Source organism: Bombina bombina, chromosome 6, assembly GCF_027579735.1.
Source record: "Bombina bombina isolate aBomBom1 chromosome 6, aBomBom1.pri, whole genome shotgun sequence".
In the NCBI taxonomy this organism is placed as follows: domain Eukaryota; kingdom Metazoa; phylum Chordata; class Amphibia; order Anura; family Bombinatoridae; genus Bombina; species Bombina bombina.
The window spans coordinates 693,763,948-693,787,468 of NC_069504.1; the positions used below are offsets into that span (position 1 = coordinate 693,763,948).

Below are 23,521 nucleotides of genomic sequence, written 5' to 3' on the forward strand. Positions count from 1 at the left end.
ATTTATATAGTGACAGAATTATACTTTCTTCTCTTGCATCGATGCCTCTTTTAATACATACTAATATCTTATTAGCCTTAGAAGCCGCTGCCCTGCATTGTGCACTCATCTTTAGTTTTGTCCAATCAGAGTATGATCCATTTACTACTACTCATTGCTCCTGGCCTATCTTTTATCCAGTTATTTATCTATAAGATAATATTTTTAGCTATTCCCAGTCCCTTAACTTTGTACATTAATCTCTCATCTGGCACTGTATCAAACACCTTTGCAAAATCCAAGTATATCACATCAACGGATTTCCCTTTATCTATATTTTTACTTCCTCATAGAATCAAATTAGATTAGTTTGACATTATCTATTTCTCATCAAAACATGCTGATTTGAACTCATAATCTTGTTTACACAAATATACTCATCAATATAATCCCTTATAATCCCTTCAGGTATATTCCCCACAATTAATGTGAGACTTACTGGTCTATAGCTTCCTGCATCATCCCTGCTACACTTTTTAATTTTAAATAATGGCACTGCATCAGCTTTACGCCAGTCCTGGGGTACTATGCCTGAGAATAATGAATCTTGAAAAAATAAGAGGTTTATCTATAACAGAGCTAAATTCCTGTAAAACCCTTGGGTAAATTCCATCAGGGCATGGTGTTTTATTTACCATAATATTATCCAGTGTTTTCCTGATATCGTCTAGAGCAGTGATTTTTAACCTTTTTTTTTGCCGTGGCACACTTTTTTACATTAAAAAATCCTGTGGCACACCACCATCCCAAATAGTTTTTTTCAAAGTATCTCGCATTGGTTCCTCTCTTGTGTATACTAAAGAAAATAACTGGTTTAGTACCTCTACCTTCTCCCTGTCACTGTTTTATGCTACCCTCCACACATTTTAATGTACCTATACTGTCCTTCTTAGATTTTTTGCCATTTATGTACTTAAAAAAACGTTAAGGGTTAGTTTTAGAATCCTTTGCAATTAATCTTTCATTTAAAATTTTGGCTAATTTAATTGATTTTTTGCATGCTTTGTTACATTCCTTATATATTTGTTAAGCTGAGTCTGTACTATTTTCTTTGAATAAGGATATATGCAAAACATTCCATATAGTTAGGAGTCAGCCCTACAATTTTAGGAGTTAATACTCAATGGTTCTAGAGATTTGTCATTTGTTTTTATAAAAAGATGACAAAAAGTTTAGTCTGCAGTATGCATGTTTATAGAACAGCGAACATTTATTAAAAGTATATATTTGGTAAATCAGATCTTGGTGTATGCCAGAGACCTATCACTCTGTGAATTTTATTATTCCTGGTTCTTGATTTTATAAATTATTCTACATAAATATACATACAAAATGCTACCTTAAAAAACAAGTGGCTGATTGAAGTCTGTTAAATTAAAAAATGTTTGCTTAATTGATGGTTAGCTTTGTTCAAACGCTACACTGCGTGTGAACCATGTTTCCAAAATAATGCACTTTCATTCATAACTTTCATGTAATATGCGTGTATTTAAAAAGAATATCTCACAAACGGTTAAAATCGTGCCTCTGTTCCTCTGTCCGTTTATTTTCTTGGACTTTTTCTTTTTGTCACATTCTTCAATCTTCCCATTAAAACCCGGGCCATACTCTAGAGACCATCAAATATCTAGCACATGCACTAAACGAGTAAGGGGCATGTGTGTTTCTTCAAAGGACACCTACTGGCCTGTGTTCTGACTGGAAGATTGTCTTTTTTTTAGCTGCAAAGTACATACTGGTACATTCTAGAGCTAAAAACCGATTCCCTGGCTGTTGGTGTTGCACATTGGGTAGGCATGCCTTACAACAGGTATAATAGATACAGGCATAGCTTATAACAGATATATTTACAAATACAATAAGAATGAAGTTTGTCTTTATCTTTTTGTTTGCTTTGCATTTGTTTTTTTTCTCAACAATCATTCCACAAAATAAGCTTTTCTATAAAGAAGTCAGCATAACAAAATACTAGTATATAAATTACATATTTTAAATATTCCTAATAGCTAATAGCATTACACCCAATGACATAAGATGAATAAGATGAAATACAAAATTATGGACCCTAATATTAGTCGTTTTGCAAGCAAATTATAATTTCTGCTTAAAATATAGCTATAAAATGTGTTAAATTTGTCTTCTAGAGTGTTTTCCACAACGAAGACTCTCAGCTCAGCGTTACAGACTGCAACTCTGTGCAGAAGGAGTCAGAAGTTGGTGAGCAATTTATTTTTATTGTATCTTGACTGAACATGTACATGCTCTTATTCAGTTGATGTTTCTTAAATGGACATGGAAGCCAAAATGTAATGCTCATTTCCAATTACCTCTTATCATCCAATTTACCTCTTCAATAGATGGTGAGAGTCCATGAGATCATCACATAAGGGCTATTCATTACTTGGCCAAACCAAACCCTCACTCCAGAACTTTGGGCTTCCTAACTATCTTTTCCCACACCTTAGACACTCAGTATTTTATTTTGCCTCCATAGGAGCGAGATGAATTCTGAAGTGCTGTGATCTACATGTTGTTGATAGGGGTTCTCTAAATGTTCTGAGACCCAATTTCCCCATCAGAGTACCTACATAGGACAGAGCGGAAGACAGGTGTATTAGTCAGACACTGAAAATGTTCTCCCAGTGTGGAGATATCACAGCTCTCCCAGGTGAAATGCAGATGTATCTGCCAACAGTGTGCTGTTCCTTGTGAGATCCTTGACACAGAGCTTGTACTGCCTCAAATGGGCCTTTCTACTGGATGCAGTATACTGCAGCTATATAAAGCTCAGTAGAGCAAGGTTGTGACAAGTAAGTACATCTTCCATGGCCCACAAGCTATTATATGGGACACTACATCACAGGTTGTCGCTTCTGCTACCCACCCATAGGTTGTGCTTAAATATTCCCAAATTCCTCAGACTCAATTATACTTTTTGGGATTCGGCTTAGATTCAGTTTCTATGAGATTATCTTGTTACAGAAGAGTGCAAACTCAAACTACTACAGACATGTGCTTGCTTACAGCTAACGCCCCTTCCTGCAGTAGTTCTGTGCACAAAAGTGGATGCAATTCCCTTTGCTGGGTGATACCGGAGATCACTTCATCAGTCACTAATACATCAGTAGAACAAGATTCATGAGGACCTGTCTCAGCAGATCTCTTAAGATCAGACCGACAGTCCCTATCTTGGTGGCAGTCTCACCAGTCCTCATTCAGAAGGCCGCAGTGGACTTGATTACAGCAAAAGCCAGTCTCATGGGCTTTCTGTGAGTCACAGAGAGTGCAGGGAATGTGGCATTCTTGGGAGGCGAGGTTACCTATCAACATTCTGGAACTTGCAATCCTCAAGATTCTTCAGATTTGGTCCAGTTTCAGACTTCAGCTATATATCCGATTTCAATTGTACAGTGTCACGGTGGTGGCCTACATCAACCATCAAGGGGGAACTGCAGTTTCTTAGAGATGATAAAGGTATCACATATTCTCAGATGAGTGGAGAACAACCATGCTCAGTTGTCAGCCATACATATTCCAGAAATCAACAATTGGGAGCCAGACTTTTTGAGTCTTCATCCTGGAGAATGGTCTCTCATCAAGAGGTGTCTGACCAGATTGTGATTAGCTGGGGTCTCTCTGAGATAGACCTTATGGCTTCCTGGCTCAACCACATGTTTCCCCGCTACTATGCCAGAGCAGGCAGAAGTAGTGGATGCCTAAGTTGTTCTGTGATATTTCAAGCTGATATACATATTTCCTCCGTTTCTTCAACAGGTCTGGGAGAAAGGTTTGCCTGACAGCTCTCTGAATGGTCAGATTTTGGCCTTATGTCTTCTGTATCATAGAAAGATTGCTAAGAATCCTGATATACAGACCTTTGATCAGACACTATTTTACCTTAGGCCGGTAATTAGAATGACGACTCCTTGGAATCTCATCTCAGTAATGAGGTTTTCTCAAGCACTTCCTTTTGAGCCTACGCATGGGTTAGACCTATAGTTTCTCTCCTAGACGGTTGTGTTTCTGTTGACCATATTATCTGCTAGACGATCTTTTAAGCCTTCTGCTATCTCTTGCAAACCTCCTTTACTAAACTTTCATTGAAAAAAGGCAGTTTAGAGAAGGAATTATTAATTGGTTATTAAAAATGGATTCTACAGAATCAAGAAATGGTGGTACCTTTATTGTGTCCAGCTCAGAAGAATTCTAAAGAGTGTTTTCTAGATGTGGGTTGTGCTTTGATGTTCTATATTGAAGCTACAAAATCCTTTCACAAGTCTGCCTTCCTTGTGCATTTTTTGGCATAGAAGTCAGAAAGCTACTTCTATTACCTTAGCTGTTGTTGGCTTGAGGAATTAATTAGACATTCTTATAGTGTTTTGGGAAGTCCCAACCCCCAAGAGGATTACTGCTAATTCTACTAGATCAGTAGACTATTTTTGGGCCTTTCATAATGAAGCTTCACTTGAAACAATTTGCAAGGCAGCTACTTGGTCTTTTTTTTTTTTTAACTTACTTTTACTAAATTCTTTCATTTGGTCTTGTGGGCTTCACTGCTTGGGTAGAGGATCCCACATGTGATATTGTGGACTCTCACCATCCATTGTAAGAGAACAAAATTTATGCTTACCTTGGTAATTATTTCCTTTGCTTTAATACAGCTTAACCATAAGACTGGTAAGATTGTTGCATACATACAGCCAGTAACAGCTTTCTACACACCTTCAATGTACTACTACGTAACATCATTGTAATATTTCTTACATCGCTTAAACCAAAAAGCCTTAAATCCTTTTGTTTTTGGGTTCCTGCTAAAATTTAAGAGTAAATAGAACTGCCATATATATATACGAACTTCTACTTTTTAAAAAGTCCTCTGAAGAAAAAACAAATGGATAAGTGTGTGGTGCATTCTATAGTCTGTAATCTACAAATAAGACTTTTTTTTCCTGATTTGGGGTGACATATTGAAATTAATCTGGTTACTTGTTTGCACAAATGTTTTACTACAACTTCTTATTAGTCCAAACTATAGAAGTTGAAACCCAAAATAGGGGTTAAAATATTTGTGCACACTTTTTAATGGATCAACAAATGTGATGTTCTGTTTCATATTTTAAGGGAGACGTCCCGATTTACTTGTACAAATAAGTCATATACATGTTTTAAAAATTTGGGACATTGTGTCTTTTAATACTGTATGTATTCTTCTCTACTATAAAGGTATTTCTAGAAGTGATTTGTTAGAGCCTACAACAATAAATTGTTTTTTTATATACAATATTATCCTCCTGGTATCTTTGCCAATCTAGCGCTCTGTTCCTATCCCCTTTTTTACTGTTACAATTTGTATCTATCTGGGAAGAGATAGATTGGTATAGAGCTTGAAGATACCCAATTGAATGGCTAGAGTTATATTTTCTTTTAATACATCTGGCAACATGACTTGTTGCACTTATTTTCCCTATATAAAAAAAAATGTATAGTACGATGTAATAATAAAGGATTTGTAATACTATACAGTCCCAAATACTGATGTCTTCTCTGTGTTGTCACTCCAAAAAGGAAAGAAAAACACACAATAGTGTAATAAAGTCACAAATCCTATAAACAAGTATAATGCAGGTGCCAAATCCGTATTCACTTGGAACAGAGCACCACCTGCTCTGTGTAATGCGCTTGTCGTATGATTACAGGCTCATACGCAGCCACTCTTCTCTAAATTCCAATTTCAGCCAGAAAACACTAAATGGATATTATGTTTATTTCAGTAATTAAAACATACTATAAAAGAAATAAAAAACAAATAAGATTTCAAAAGAGCCATATACATTGAACATATAGTATAAAGGATAACCTGAATCTGTATAGCAGTGTTTCTAAACTCCAGTCCTCAGGACCCTTAACAGGCCACCTATTTATTATATCTTAACTAGAGCACAGGTGAAGCTGATGAGCGAACTGATTATTTCACCCGTGCTCTAGTTAAGATATAATGAATATTTGGCCTGTTAAGGGTTCCAAGGACTGGGTTTGGGAAACACTGTTGTATAGTGTTTCCTGACTGAATTTGGAATTTGAACAGTCTTAAAAGGCTCCAAATACAGGTAAGTCCAAACTTTGTAGCGTGATGTAAGTCCCAAATAAGATACGACACGCGTTTCGCCATTAAGAATCACCTTTTTCAAGGATGTCCTTCAGTTGTTTAATCCACATATTTATTTACAACCTGGGCCGTTGCATCATTACTGGTTTGGTCACTTCCAGTTTACTCATCATTGTGAAACCTAGTTTACATCCCAGCTGTTGTTATCTATTTCCGGATCACCAGTCTCAATCTGTATTACATTTTTATAAGATGGTATAACTTGTTTAGAGACTTTTCAAGATGGTATACTTTTTTAAGGTGGTATAATTATTTAAGAGGGTATAGCAACTTTTATATGATTCATAAATTGGTAATGAACTTTTAAGATACTGTGAATACTTGAACTCTAATGATTGGAATGTTAATTTCCCATTACAATATAATGATACATCAATTAACTCTCTATATTTGGCAATATTTATTGATAACAATCAAATAAAAACAAATAATTATTTTAAACCTGTTGACATAAACAATTATATTGACGTCAATAGTTGCCACCATAAAACCTGGACCCGTAATATACTAAAAAGTAAATTCCAGCGTATTAGATGGAATTGTATGGAAAAGAAGGTATATTTAGAACAAGATGGGGTTTCTAAATAGTAAATATGATGAAGAGAATCTAACTAGTACTATAGATATCCCAATTGAGGACTATATTACAAGTGGAGCGCCAACTGTTGCATGCAAGCAAAAAGGGGTTTATGGCTGGTGTTTGCGCACGTCAGAAGTAGCGAGTATAATACAAGTTGACAGCAAACACATTAGCTCTAGCACATTTGAATTTAATGTGCATTGGGATATTGTGACTTCAGAGCTCTGGTTAACTGTTACACTTGAATAAAAAGTTGCAGAAAACAAATAAAAAATACATTTAAAAGTACAGTTACACTCATAATAACACCATCTAATAAAAAGATATGAGGTCTCAGGTGTTAGAAAAAAAAGGCCTGCAAAGGGATTTAACATTAAGATACATACCTAGATGTCTAAATATGTCTGAGGAGGGGGAAACTTTGTCCCTGAAACGTCACTACTTTTCACAGTAAAAGATTGAATTTGAAAAAGACCAGAAAGTGCAAGTTTTTGTTCTGCTACACTTATCCTATACTGGCACCCTGGCAGTTGCTATACTAAGTGAGAGTGCTCTCCTTTGATATTGTATATATATATACACTGAGACACTGAGGATTATAAATACAATAGGGTGTATAATTGGAAATCAAGGAAGTACATGAGACACAGAAACCAAGGCAACAAAAAGGCATATCAACCGAAAGGGGGCAACAAGGACCAAAAGAAGGTTTCCTTCTCTGATACTGACCAGGAGTCAAACGAGGATGATGTTCTCCAGGACTTTGTTTCCTTTATGTCTAGTGAACAATCCTCAGATGATGATGGAGGAGTGCTTACCCAGGTGGCAGGACTGGAAGCACCACATCTAAACCCCCCTCCCACCCTTTGGTCCATGCCAATGTACCCCCCTCTGATATTGTACCTCCTAAACAATCTAATGAGCTGATGGGTATACCCGCTATTCTGAAAATAAACAGACCCCCCAAAGCCACCCAGGGGCAATAAGTATAAAAAAGCACAACATACCCCAAAGGTAGATTCTCAAGTTGGGCAGCAGGTTTTTCAGGTAGCACAGGGCCAAGAAGAAGGAGGAGGAAGAGGCGGACCAAGACAAGGGTCACAGAGGGAACACTACACACTGAGGAGAGGCAGACAGACAAATAAATACAGAGATCCAATATAATAAATTTATCAAGTGTTTCACTGACTAAGCCTGAGGTGGAAGTTTTAAGCTTAGGCCTTAACTTTGTTCCTACTTCTAAATTCAGTGTTTTTGATACACTAATTGACATAAATAGGTTCATCCGTGGCCTCACACTTAAAAAGTTTTATAAAGTCAATCCAACTGTAGATGAATCACCCCCAGTTCCAGACACAACCCCACAACATGATTATTTTAATATAACAGATGCAAGGGATTTTTTAAGTCTCCATGCATTGGGAAGGGAGTGTTTAAGTGAAGAACAATATATTGGTTCCCACAAAGGCTTTAAGCCGAAATCTATATTTTATCCTACTCATTTCAGAGGTCAAGCACTTGAGTCGTTTCAACGACGAATGGAGGAAGACCTTCTTAAAAAAGACATGGAACAGAAAGAAGTAAAGACCAATCTTACTTGCGAGCAAAGGCTAGCTTTAACAAAGCTCCAGAACAGAGAGGACATCATCTATTAAGCAGTCTGATAAGGGGGGTTCAATTGTTGTGTTGGACAAATCATATTATATTTTTGAAGCAGAGAGACAACTTTTGGACACTGATGTCTATAAAAAGTTGCCTGGTGATCCCACACAGCGATTTGGAGCACTTCTTTTGGATTTGCTGGATGATGGTAGACACCTAGGAGTCATAGATGATGACACTTTTGAATATCTATATGTAAAACATCCAGTGGTCAACATATTCCATTACCTCCCCAAGGTCCATAAGTCCTTGGAGGAGGTAAAAGGGCATCCTATTGTCTCAGGGATAGGATCGCTTTTTGAAAACCTCTCCAATTGGCTGGAATCCCTGTTACAACCCTTAATATATCAGCTACCATCATTCCTGAGGGATACAAAGCATCTCTTAAGGCTCATGAATGCTTGTACATGGAACCACAATATGGGTTGGCTTACTATAGACGTAGTGGGATTGTATTCAGCTATCCCACACAGTAAAGGACTAGAAGCCACTGAGTACATGCTTGATACATTTAGCAACTACTCTATACATATACAACAATACATACAAAGAGTCTTGGACTTTCTACTAACACACAATTATTTTGAATTTCTAGGAAATTTCTACCTACAAAGGCGAGGCACAGCCATGGGAGCCAAGTTCGCCCTGGCCTATGCGAATATCTTCATGGGCTGGTGGGAGCATCTACATCTATATGTGGACCGAAATCCCTTTCTTAAATCTATTACCGATTACAAACGGTATATAGATGACCTTTTGGTTGTGTGCAACCAAAGATGAACAATGCTTGAGATGCGACAATATTTTTCTTACCGCTATCGGTGACACCCTTTAAAACTCTGTCCAGTACTATCCTCTTCTTCAGACTAGTACTAAGTAAGGCACACATCAAGCGACAACATCTTCAACAGTAATAGAGCAATAATGCGGCTCACCTTCTAGGATCTGTTCCGAAAGGAATCCTTACTGTCCGCCGCTCTGCTTCTGATCTCCGCGTCTAACACTCAGCGTCTGACATCACTCGGTTTCCCGGTCATGTGATCGTCCATCTACTGGTAGTGTGCGGGCTCAATCCTGCAATTGCGTCGCTCTTCTATGATGTGTGAACGTGCTTGTGGGTTTTCAGTGTCACCGGTCTTGGCGGTCTGGTTCCGCTGCTTACGTGGGATTGCCCTAGATTCACCAAAAGGTCTTCTTCTCCAGATTGAACGCTTTCTCTCCGGACGGCACTCTCCTCTGCCGCAAAATAGCAATTCAACCAAACAAAACCGGGTGAGTAAAACAATCTGGAAATTTATTTCTTCAATTTAAAATAGGCAACACGCTATTAAAAACATATATAAGCACAGACAAGGGAGACTAGTCTGACATGTTTCGGCCTTGACTGGCCTTAATCATAGACACTTTAGTCACGGTAAATGGGGCGGCTATTATACCACCCACCTTAATTTCATTGGCTGTCTGTGCTAAGGGTTAAATTTGTTACACCTGCTATCTTGTATATTGGGTCTATGTAAATTATTTGCTTGGTAAGTGAGATCTTATGTTAGTAATGTTAGGAACCTCTATCTGAACTTTGTATATACATTGACTATTTGTAACCCCCTATATGCTAAATGTGTAATCATTATAGTCATGCAATATCTTATCTAAATCTCTATGGGCATTACTTGAATGGTATACTTACACAGATACCATCCAATCATGCCATCTAGCATGATAATGCTATGTCTCCACTTATTTGACTGATACACTAAAAGCTGGGGTAAATAGAAAAGAACAAAAAAATAGATAGTTATGTACTCTAAATAAATGTGGTACAAAAATTATTATCCCAACTAAGTCTAAGCTTAATAATATCTCTCAATAAACCAACATTGTGGGCCATACTTTTAAGGTTTTTGTTTTTTAGTTTTTTTAGTTTTTTTAGTTTCTTAGTTATTTAGGTGTTAAGGCAATCTAAGTATATGGAGTTATAAAATAGTATATGAGGTGATATCTAGTACCAAAAGTTAATCAGATCTCCTTCTATATTCAAGCCATTTGGACTGCGTGTATACAATTTAAAAATCCAAAAGGCTTCCTTTTTATATAACTCCATAGTCCTGCTTCCTCCCCTTGGTTTATTCTTAATTAAATCTATGATCATCCAGGTGAATGTCTTGACACTTCTATCATGCTCATGTATGAAATGCTTAGAAGCACCTGTCGCTGTCCTCCCTCTCTCAATATCATTGAGGTGTTCACGTATACGTTCTCTGGTCTCACGTGTAGTACACCCTACATATTGCTTTTCACAGGAGGTACAAGTTATGGCATAAACTGCAAATTCTGATCGACAATTTGTACAGTAATTGCAATCAAAGACTCTTTGTGTGTAGTTAGACTGAAATACTTTGCTACTTGTAGTGTAACTACAAGCAATACAGCTGTGCAAGCCACACTTATAGTGTCCTTTACAGCTGAGCCAACTATTCTGCCTTGGTGGCTTCCTAAGGGCACTGGGTGAGACAAGATTTCCAATAGTCACATTCCTCTTAGAGACAAATAGACAACCCTTATCAATAACATTCTTGAGATCATTATCCGCCTTCAAGATTGGAAGGTTCCTCCTAATGATCTCGCATACTTCCCTGTACTGATTGGAATAAGTGGTAACAAAAGTTATTCCACTTTTCCCTCTTGATTTGGTATGTGTTTTAGTTGTAAGTAAATTTGCTCTGGGAATGCTCTCAACCTCTAAAAATGCTTTTCTTATGGGTCCCTCCGGATAGCCCCTTGCCTTAAGCCTTTTCCACAGAGCCCTACTCTCTGCCCGGAAATCGTCTTCTCTGGAGCAATTACGCTTAATCCTAATGAACTGCCCTTTAGCCACGCCATAATTCATATGGCGTGGATGGCAGCTCTTGGCGTGGAGCAAGGCATTTGCAGAGATTGGCTTAGTATATAATGCTGAATTAACCAATTGTTGGTCCCCATCTCCCTCTAGCTCAACATCTAAATAGGGCACTTTGTTTTTGCTGAAATTATATGTAAATTCCAGACCTGCCCTATTATGGTTTAGATACTCGACAAATTGCTGGCCCTCCTCCTCAGAGCCTGACCAAACCATCAACAGGTCATCGATGTAGCGCTTATATGCTACCACTGAACGTCTATATGGATTGGTATCTGCATAGACGTGGGACAGCTCCCACCAACCCATGTAAATGTTGGCAAATGCTGGGGCAAATTTTGCCCCCATGGCTGTCCCACGTCTCTGCAGATAGAATACTCCATTGAACTCAAAATAGTTGTGTGTCAGTAAGAAGAGGAGAACCTGCAATATGTAAGCCTTAAGGTTAGAGTCATAGTCACTGAATTCTTCTAGCATAAATCTGACTGCCTCCAGACCTTCCCTGTGAGGTATAGCCGAATACAGGCCCACCACATCCACGGTGAGCCATCCAAAGCTTTCCTTCCAGGTTAGTCCATCCACTAGATTGAGTAAGTGTTTAGTGTCCTGCAGGAAGGAGGGAAGCTTCCAGACAATGGGCTGGAGTAGTGTCTCGACCCAGTTTGACAAATTTTCAAACAAAGAGCCTATACCGGACACTATCGGACGTCCCTTGACATCCTCAATAGACTTGTGCACTTTCGGCAAATGGTGGAAGATCGGGGTAACCGGTTCCTCCACCATTAAATACTCACAAGTGACAGAGTCAATAACTCCCAGTTCCAGCCCATCATCTAGAAGGTCCCTCATTTTCTCCCGAAAAGCAAACACTGGATTACCTGGTAAAACAGAATAGACTTCCTGATCCTCCAACTGTCTCAATGCCTCTTTTATGTAGGCTGATCTGTCCATTACTACTATTGATCCACCTTTGTCCGAGTTTTTGATCACTATGTTATCTCTTGCTTTCAACTGTCTGAGACCTTCCTTTTGTTTGACTGTAAGATTGTCCCTAGAGTTCCTACTCTTTTCTTTTAGCCTTATCAAGTCCTCCTCTACCCTTCTATGAAATTGTTCAAGGATTTTACCACGACTATGTGTGGGGTAGAATATGGATTTTGGCCTAAAGCCAGTATGTGAGCTCTTAACACTAACAGGTTGATTACTATCTCTTTCTAGTTGGTATAGTGATAGAAAGTCAACAGCATCATTAACCTGAAAATAATCATTTGTCACTGTTCTCTCCACTAGGTCATGTGCTTGTGTGTCATCATCTTGCTGAGTGTTCTCTATGGCATAAAACTTTTTAAGTGTCAGGTTACGGATGAGTTTATTAACATCAAGTAATGTTTCAAAAACATCAAAATCAATTGAGGGAACAAAGTTTAACCCAAGTTTCAAAACATCCAATTCTTTTTCGGTCAGTACCGTGGATGACAAATTAATTATTTTTAGATTTTGTATTTGTTCTGTTTGCCTCTCCTGGGAGTATATCTTTCCCTCTGTTCTAGGGTCTGTAGTGCCCCTTGAGCTATTTGTGTTCTGGTTAGCATACCTCTTCCCCTCCCCCCTCCTCCCCCTCCCTGTCCTGCTCCTACCTCGTGAAAAACCTGCTGCTGGTCTACAGGTCCGCTTTGTTCTAATTGTTTCTCACCTTCTATTGCTCTCACATATCTATTCCTATATGTTTTATTTTTAGGTTTAAGTATACCCACATTGGATTTAACAGGCAGGGAAAGGGGCACAATGCCAAGGTTTGGGGCTGACAATCCCCCTACATCAGAGTCATTATATAGTTCCCCCTCATCAGAAGAGGGTCCACTGGTCATGAAGTCCACAAAATCCTGTACCTCTACCTCATCATTGGACTCAGGGTCTGTGTCAGAAAAAGTCACCTGTTTTTTATTTGTGGTTGGTTGTTGACTCTTAATGTCCTTGGGTAATAAATCGCCCCCTTTCTTATGTTTCCGTTGTCGTCTATTCCTTTTTCCTGATTGTAAATTATTAGGATAAACCCTATTAAAGGTGTAATCCTCTGAATCTCTAGTGTATTTGCGGAACTTGAGTTTGTCAATGTCCCTCTTCATGCTATCTACAGTCTGTTTAAGCAAATTGTCAAGTTTTTCATATTGACTATGATCCACAAACTGGTTAAGATCTTTTTGTACATGCTGTATTTGTTGTCTAGCCTCAATTAGCCTCTGTTCCTTATGTCTTATGATCAGGTGCATTAATCTGATTGAGCATTCTGTTAAGATATCATTCCATTCCCTTAGAAAAGCATCATCAATCATGAGGAATGTTGGCCTTTTCTTAAGCCTAAGACCCCGTGGTATAATGTTAAGGTCAATATATTTCTCAAGGGACTTCTTGTCCCACCATATTTGATATTCCTTTATGAGTGCTTTTTCCATCAATAGAAAAACTTCAGAAATGTCTTTAATTTCATTATCAGGGTTAAAAATGTCCTTAAGTGTAGGTCTACTTTTCTCTAGATCCTCCAAAGATAACAAAGAGTAAAAATTACTGTTAGCCATGTTGCCTACGTAAATCCTTTATACTCAATATTTCAAATAATTGAATAGAGGAATTTGAAGAATTAAACTTGGCTTTATTCAAATTGCCAAGTATACATTACTATTAATCCCACTAATATAATCCAAAAGATATTAATTACTTAGCAGCACCATGCTCCGTTAATTTGTCAAAAGTTCTCAATCAGCATACCAAGAGAATTGATTACAACCAAAGATGAACAATGCTTGAGATGCGACAATATTTTTCTTACCGCTATCGGTGACACCCTTTAAAACTCTGTCCAGTACTATCCTCTTCTTCAGACTAGTACTAAGTAAGGCACACATCAAGCGACAACATCTTCAACAGTAATAGAGCAATAATGCGGCTCACCTTCTAGGATCTGTTCCGAAAGGAATCCTTACTGTCCGCCGCTCTGCTTCTGATCTCCGCGTCTAACACTCACACTAACATAGTGATCAAAAACTCGGACAAAGGTGGATCAATAGTAGTAATGGACAGATCAGCCTACATAAAAGAGGCATTGAGACAGTTGGAGGATCAGGAAGTCTATTCTGTTTTACCAGGTAATCCAGTGTTTGCTTTTCGGGAGAAAATGAGGGACCTTCTAGATGATGGGCTGGAACTGGGAGTTATTGACTCTGTCACTTGTGAGTATTTAATGGTGGAGGAACCGGTTACCCCGATCTTCCACCATTTGCCGAAAGTGCACAAGTCTATTGAGGATGTCAAGGGACGTCCGATAGTGTCCGGTATAGGCTCTTTGTTTGAAAATTTGTCAAACTGGGTCGAGACACTACTCCAGCCCATTGTCTGGAAGCTTCCCTCCTTCCTGCAGGACACTAAACACTTACTCAATCTAGTGGATGGACTAACCTGGAAGGAAAGCTTTGGATGGCTCACCGTGGATGTGGTGGGCCTGTATTCGGCTATACCTCACAGGGAAGGTCTGGAGGCAGTCAGATTTATGCTAGAAGAATTCAGTGACTATGACTCTAACCTTAAGGCTTACATATTGCAGGTTCTCCTCTTCTTACTGACACACAACTATTTTGAGTTCAATGGAGTATTCTATCTGCAGAGACGTGGGACAGCCATGGGGGCAAAATTTGCCCCAGCATTTGCCAACATTTACATGGGTTGGTGGGAGCTGTCCCACGTCTATGCAGATACCAATCCATATAGACGTTCAGTGGTAGCATATAAGCGCTACATCGATGACCTGTTGATGGTTTGGTCAGGCTCTGAGGAGGAGGGCCAGCAATTTGTCGAGTATCTAAACCATAATAGGGCAGGTCTGGAATTTACATATAATTTCAGCAAAAACAAAGTGCCCTATTTAGATGTTGAGCTAGAGGGAGATGGGGACCAACAATTGGTTAATTCAGCATTATATACTAAGCCAATCTCTGCAAATGCCTTGCTCCACGCCAAGAGCTGCCATCCACGCCATATGAATTATGGCGTGGCTAAAGGGCAGTTCATTAGGATTAAGCGTAATTGCTCCAGAGAAGACGATTTCCGGGCAGAGAGTAGGGCTCTGTGGAAAAGGCTTAAGGCAAGGGGCTATCCGGAGGGACCCATAAGAAAAGCATTTTTAGAGGTTGAGAGCATTCCCAGAGCAAATTTACTTACAACTAAAACACATACCAAATCAAGAGGGAAAAGTGGAATAACTTTTGTTACCACTTATTCCAATCAGTACAGGGAAGTATGCGAGATCATTAGGAGGAACCTTCCAATCTTGAAGGCGGATAATGATCTCAAGAATGTTATTGATAAGGGTTGTCTATTTGTCTCTAAGAGGAATGTGACTATTGGAAATCTTGTCTCACCCAGTGCCCTTAGGAAGCCACCAAGGCAGAATAGTTGGCTCAGCTGTAAAGGACACTATAAGTGTGGCTTGCACAGCTGTATTGCTTGTAGTTACACTACAAGTAGCAAAGTATTTCAGTCTAACTACACACAAAGAGTCTTTGATTGCAATTACTGTACAAATTGTCGATCAGAATTTGCAGTTTATGCCATAACTTGTACCTCCTGTGAAAAGCAATATGTAGGGTGTACTACACGTGAGACCAGAGAACGTATACGTGAACACCTCAATGATATTGAGAGAGGGAGGACAGCGACAGGTGCTTCTAAGCATTTCATACATGAGCATGATAGAAGTGTCAAGACATTCACCTGGATGATCATAGATTTAATTAAGAATAAACCAAGGGGAGGAAGCAGGACTATGGAGTTATATAAAAAGGAAGCCTTTTGGATTTTTAAATTGTATACACGCAGTCCAAATGGCTTGAATATAGAAGGAGATCTGATTAACTTTTGGTACTAGATATCACCTCATATACTATTTTATAACTCCATATACTTAGATTGCCTTAACACCTAAATAACTAAGAAACTAAAAAAACTAAAAAAACTAAAAAACAAAAACCTTAAAAGTATGGCCCACAATGTTGGTTTATTGAGAGATATTATTAAGCTTAGACTTAGTTGGGATAATAATTTTTGTACCACATTTATTTAGAGTACATAACTATCTATTTTTTTGTTCTTTTCTATTTACCCCAGCTTTTAGTGTATCAGTCAAATAAGTGGAGACATAGCATTATCATGCTAGATGGCATGATTGGATGGTATCTGTGTAAGTATACCATTCAAGTAATGCCCATAGAGATTTAGATAAGATATTGCATGACTATAATGATTACACATTTAGCATATAGGGGGTTACAAATAGTCAATGTATATACAAAGTTCAGATAGAGGTTCCTAACATTACTAACATAAGATCTCACTTACCAAGCAAATAATTTACATAGACCCAATATACAAGATAGCAGGTGTAACAAATTTAACCCTTAGCACAGACAGCCAATGAAATTAAGGTGGGTGGTATAATAGCCGCCCCATTTACCGTGACTAAAGTGTCTATGATTAAGGCCAGTCAAGGCCGAAACATGTCAGACTAGTCTCCCTTGTCTGTGCTTATATATGTTTTTAATAGCGTGTTGCCTATTTTAAATTGAAGAAATAAATTTCCAGATTGTTTTACTCACCCGGTTTTGTTTGGTTGAATTGCTATTTTGCGGCAGAGGAGAGTGCCGTCCGGAGAGAAAGCGTTCAATCTGGAGAAGAAGACCTTTTGGTGAATCCAGGGCAATCCCACGTAAGCAGCGGAACCAGACCGCCAAGACCGGTGACACTGAAAACCCACAAGCACGTTCACACATCATAGAAGAGCGACGCAATTGCAGGATTGAGCCCGCACACTACCAGTAGATGGACGATCACATGACCGGGAAACCGAGTGACGTCAGACGCTGAGTGTTAGACGCGGAGATCAGAAGCAGAGCGGCGGACAGTAAGGATTCCTTTCGGAACAGATCCTAGAAGGTGAGCCGCATTATTGCTCTATTACTGTTGAAGATGTTGTCGCTTGATGTGTGCCTTACTTAGTACTAGTCTGAAGAAGAGGATAGTACTGGACAGAGTTTTAAAGGGTGTCACCGATAGCGGTAAGAAAAATATTGTCGCATCTCAAGCATTGTTCATCTTTGGTTGTAATCAATTCTCTTGGTATGCTGATTGAGAACTTTTGACAAATTAACGGAGCATGGTGCTGCTAAGTAATTAATATCTTTTGGATTATATTAGTGGGATTAATAGTAATGTATACTTGGCAATTTGAATAAAGCCAAGTTTAATTCTTCAAATTCCTCTATTCAATTATTTGAAATATTGAGTATAAAGGATTTACGTAGGCAACATGGCTAACAGTAATTTTTACTCTTTGTTATCTTTGGAGGATCTAGAGAAAAGTAGACCTACACTTAAGGACATTTTTAACCCTGATAATGAAATTAAAGACATTTCTGAAGTTTTTCTATTGATGGAAAAAGCACTCATAAAGGAATATCAAATATGGTGGGACAAGAAGTCCCTTGAGAAATATATTGACCTTAACATTATACCACGGGGTCTTAGGCTTAAGAAAAGGCCAACATTCCTCATGATTGATGATGCTTTTCTAAGGGAATGGAATGATATCTTAACAGAATGCTCAATCAGATTAATGCACCTGATCATAAGACATAAGGAACAGAGGCTAATTGAGGCTAGACAACAAATACAGCATGTACAAAAAGATCTTAACCAGTTTGTGGATCATAGTCAATATGAAAAACTTGACAATTTGCTTAAACAGACTGTAGATAGCATGAAGAGGGACATTGACAAACTCAAGTTCCGCAAATACACTAGAGATTCAGAGGATTACACCTTTAATAGGGTTTATCCTAATAATTTACAATCAGGAAAAAGGAATAGACGACAACGGAAACATAAGAAAGGGGGCGATTTATTACCCAAGGACATTAAGAGTCAACAACCAACCACAAATAAAAAACAGGTGACTTTTTCTGACACAGACCCTGAGTCCAATGATGAGGTAGAGGTACAGGATTTTGTGGACTTCATGACCAGTGGACCCTCTTCTGATGAGGGGGAACTATATAATGACTCTGATGTAGGGGGATTGTCAGCCCCAAACCTTGACATTGTGCCCCTTTCCCTGCCTGTTAAATCCAATGTGGGTATACTTAAACCTAAAAATAAAACAAATAGGAATAGATATGTGAGAGCAATAGAAGGTGAGAAACAATTAGAACAAAGCGGACCTGTAGACCAGCAGCAGGTTTTTCACGAGGTAGGAGCAGGACAGGGAGGGGGAGGAGGGGGGAGGGGAAGAGGTATGCTAACCAGAACACAAATAGCTCAAGGGGCACTACAGACCCTAGAACAGAGGGAAAGATATACTCCCAGGAGAGGCAAACAGAACAAATACAAAATCTAAAAATAATTAATTTGTCATCCACGGTACTGACCGAAAAAGAATTGGATGTTTTGAAACTTGGGTTAAACTTTGTTCCCTCAATTGATTTTGATGTTTTTGAAACATTACTTGATGTTAATAAACTCATCCGTAACCTGACACTTAAAAAGTTTTATGCCATAGAGAACACTCAGCAAGATGATGACACACAAGCACATGACCTAGTGGAGAGAACAGTGACAAATGATTATTTTCAGGTTAATGATGCTGTTGACTTTCTATCACTATACCAACTAGAAAGAGATAGTAATCAACCTGTTAGTGTTAAGAGCTCACATACTGGCTTTAGGCCAAAATCCATATTCTACCCCACACATAGTCGTGGTAAAATCCTTGAACAATTTCATAGAAGGGTAGAGGAGGACTTGATAAGGCTAAAAGAAAAGAGTAGGAACTCTAGGGACAATCTTACAGTCAAACAAAAGGAAGGTCTCAGACAGTTGAAAGCAAGAGATAACATAGTGATCAAAAACTCGGACAAAGGTGGATCAATAGTAGTAATGGACAGATCAGCCTACATAAAAGAGGCATTGAGACAGTTGGAGGATCAGGAAGTCTATTCTGTTTTACCAGGTAATCCAGTGTTTGCTTTTCGGGAGAAAATGAGGGACCTTCTAGATGATGGGCTGGAACTGGGAGTTATTGACTCTGTCACTTGTGAGTATTTAATGGTGGAGGAACCGGTTACCCCGATCTTCCACCATTTGCCGAAAGTGCACAAGTCTATTGAGGATGTCAAGGGACGTCCGATAGTGTCCGGTATAGGCTCTTTGTTTGAAAATTTGTCAAACTGGGTCGAGACACTACTCCAGCCCATTGTCTGGAAGCTTCCCTCCTTCCTGCAGGACACTAAACACTTACTCAATCTAGTGGATGGACTAACCTGGAAGGAAAGCTTTGGATGGCTCACCGTGGATGTGGTGGGCCTGTATTCGGCTATACCTCACAGGGAAGGTCTGGAGGCAGTCAGATTTATGCTAGAAGAATTCAGTGACTATGACTCTAACCTTAAGGCTTACATATTGCAGGTTCTCCTCTTCTTACTGACACACAACTATTTTGAGTTCAATGGAGTATTCTATCTGCAGAGACGTGGGACAGCCATGGGGGCAAAATTTGCCCCAGCATTTGCCAACATTTACATGGGTTGGTGGGAGCTGTCCCACGTCTATGCAGATACCAATCCATATAGACGTTCAGTGGTAGCATATAAGCGCTACATCGATGACCTGTTGATGGTTTGGTCAGGCTCTGAGGAGGAGGGCCAGCAATTTGTCGAGTATCTAAACCATAATAGGGCAGGTCTGGAATTTACATATAATTTCAGCAAAAACAAAGTGCCCTATTTAGATGTTGAGCTAGAGGGAGATGGGGACCAACAATTGGTTAATTCAGCATTATATACTAAGCCAATCTCTGCAAATGCCTTGCTCCACGCCAAGAGCTGCCATCCACGCCATATGAATTATGGCGTGGCTAAAGGGCAGTTCATTAGGATTAAGCGTAATTGCTCCAGAGAAGACGATTTCCGGGCAGAGAGTAGGGCTCTGTGGAAAAGGCTTAAGGCAAGGGGCTATCCGGAGGGACCCATAAGAAAAGCATTTTTAGAGGTTGAGAGCATTCCCAGAGCAAATTTACTTACAACTAAAACACATACCAAATCAAGAGGGAAAAGTGGAATAACTTTTGTTACCACTTATTCCAATCAGTACAGGGAAGTATGCGAGATCATTAGGAGGAACCTTCCAATCTTGAAGGCGGATAATGATCTCAAGAATGTTATTGATAAGGGTTGTCTATTTGTCTCTAAGAGGAATGTGACTATTGGAAATCTTGTCTCACCCAGTGCCCTTAGGAAGCCACCAAGGCAGAATAGTTGGCTCAGCTGTAAAGGACACTATAAGTGTGGCTTGCACAGCTGTATTGCTTGTAGTTACACTACAAGTAGCAAAGTATTTCAGTCTAACTACACACAAAGAGTCTTTGATTGCAATTACTGTACAAATTGTCGATCAGAATTTGCAGTTTATGCCATAACTTGTACCTCCTGTGAAAAGCAATATGTAGGGTGTACTACACGTGAGACCAGAGAACGTATACGTGAACACCTCAATGATATTGAGAGAGGGAGGACAGCGACAGGTGCTTCTAAGCATTTCATACATGAGCATGATAGAAGTGTCAAGACATTCACCTGGATGATCATAGATTTAATTAAGAATAAACCAAGGGGAGGAAGCAGGACTATGGAGTTATATAAAAAGGAAGCCTTTTGGATTTTTAAATTGTATACACGCAGTCCAAATGGCTTGAATATAGAAGGAGATCTGATTAACTTTTGGTACTAGATATCACCTCATATACTATTTTATAACTCCATATACTTAGATTGCCTTAACACCTAAATAACTAAGAAACTAAAAAAACTAAAAAAACTAAAAAACAAAAACCTTAAAAGTATGGCCCACAATGTTGGTTTATTGAGAGATATTATTAAGCTTAGACTTAGTTGGGATAATAATTTTTGTACCACATTTATTTAGAGTACATAACTATCTATTTTTTTGTTCTTTTCTATTTACCCCAGCTTTTAGTGTATCAGTCAAATAAGTGGAGGCATAGCATTATCATGCTAGATGGCATGATTGGATGGTATCTGTGTAAGTATACCATTCAAGTAATGCCCATAGAGATTTAGATAAGATATTGCATGACTATAATGATTACACATTTAGCATATAGGGGGTTACAAATAGTCAATGTATATACAAAGTTCAGATAGAGGTTCCTAACATTACTAACATAAGATCTCACTTACCAAGCAAATAATTTACATAGACCCAATATACAAGATAGCAGGTGTAACAAATTTAACCCTTAGCACAGACAGCCAATGAAATTAAGGTGGGTGGTATAATAGCCGCCCCATTTACCGTGACTAAAGTGTCTATGATTAAGGCCAGTCAAGGCCGAAACATGTCAGACTAGTCTCCCTTGTCTGTGCTTATATATGTTTTTAATAGCGTGTTGCCTATTTTAAATTGAAGAAATAAATTTCCAGATTGTTTTACTCACCCGGTTTTGTTTGGTTGAATTGCTTTTGGTTGTGTGGTCCGGCACACAGGTTGACAGTGAACTCTTTGTCAACTACCTAAATGACAATAATGTCGGATTAAGATTCACATTTTCCTTTGAGAGAACTGAGATTCCTTACTAAGATGTAATTTTGAGAGGACTCCCAGGAGAGAATAGGGTAAGCACATCGCTTTATGTAAAACCCATATCATTTAATACTTTCCTACATGCAGGAAGCAGTCACCCTCCACATACCAGTTATGGGATAGCAAAAGGCCAATTCCTAAGATTACGAAGAAATTGCTTGAAGGATGATAGCTTCATGCATGAATGTGAAAAGTTGACCGAAAAATTTCTAGCACGGGGATATGATAGTGGAGTGGTACGTAAAGCGTTAAATGACGTCAGCCAAAAAGACAGAGTGTCCTTGCTTGAGGATGGGAGCAGGTCAAAAAGGGTGAGACAAAAACCCACCTTTGTGACGACCTATAGCTCCCAATACTACTCAATATATAAAATCTTACGCCAAAATTTGCCAATCCTTTTGGCAGATGACAACTTGAAAGATGATATAAAGGATGGTTGTTTTTGTGTCGCAAGACGAAACACAACTATCGGGAACCAAGTGTCTCCCTCAATGCTCAGAAAGCCCAAATCAAAGAGTAGTTGGTTGTCGCAAAAGGGACATTACAAGTGTGGTAATAGCACTTGCAAAGCCTGTAGACATGTTACTTCAGGTAAGGTTTTTCAATCACTGACAACACAAAAAGTATACTCGCACCTCCAATGCACATGATCACATGTTCTATATGTGAGAAACAGTATGTAGGGTGTACTTCTCGTGAGGTCAGGGAAAGGATACGAGCACATCTTAATGACATTGAGCGTGGCAATGTAACTACTGGTGCTTCTAAACATTTTGTTGAGGAGCACTGCCAGGATATGAGTGGTTTTTCTTGGATGGTTATAGACCAAAATCACAAGAAACCGAGAGGAGGAGATAGATCAAAGGACCTCTTTAAAAAGGAGGTCTTTTGGATCTTCACCCTAGGAAGTCGACAACCTATTGGACTCAATATTGAGACTGACTTGATAAATCATTGGTGAAAATCTGATGAGGGTCAAGATCAGTGAATATGTATATACAAATATTCACATAATTTAATGTGTTCAACTGTTTCTATATTTATTTATTTGTAGACTCATATACACATGTGCTCATTTATACACCTGTTCTCCAATACCATTAATTACCTATACTGGCACACAATAGGCTTCAATTGGATAAATGTTATTGTAGTAATCTTTTACTCAATTTCAGTCATATCAGAGTATATTTCCATTTACACAGTGACCTAGGTCCTAACATATCTGCATTAGGATTATTAATATTATTAATTTTATTTTTTTTAGGATGCCCAGGTTAATGGAAAAACTGAATAAACTGAAAAACTAATTGATTGCAAAACTAACTTAACTTTCTCTAATTTATAATTTACACAATATATACCTTTAGTCCCAAATTTAGCTTCGACCATATGCCTTTACAAACAAGTCAGCTAGAGTGAACAAAATTTATTAATAATAGGTTTCCAAAATCACTTCCTGTGTATTAGGATATCA

The 23,521-nt window shown here is 38.6% G+C and overlaps 1 protein-coding gene across 3 annotated transcripts in view; it reads left to right on the forward strand.

Annotated features, from left to right (window-relative positions):
* LOC128663458 (PH and SEC7 domain-containing protein 4) overlaps positions 1 to 23,521 on the forward strand; it is a 139,436-nt gene that overhangs the window by 52,636 nt on the left and 63,279 nt on the right. For all 3 annotated transcript variants that reach the window (XM_053717793.1, XM_053717795.1, XM_053717794.1), the window contains exon 3: positions 2,184 to 2,256. In XM_053717793.1, coding sequence (XP_053573768.1) covers positions 2,184 to 2,256 — 73 coding nt within the window. The remainder of the gene's footprint in view (positions 1 to 2,183; positions 2,257 to 23,521) is intronic.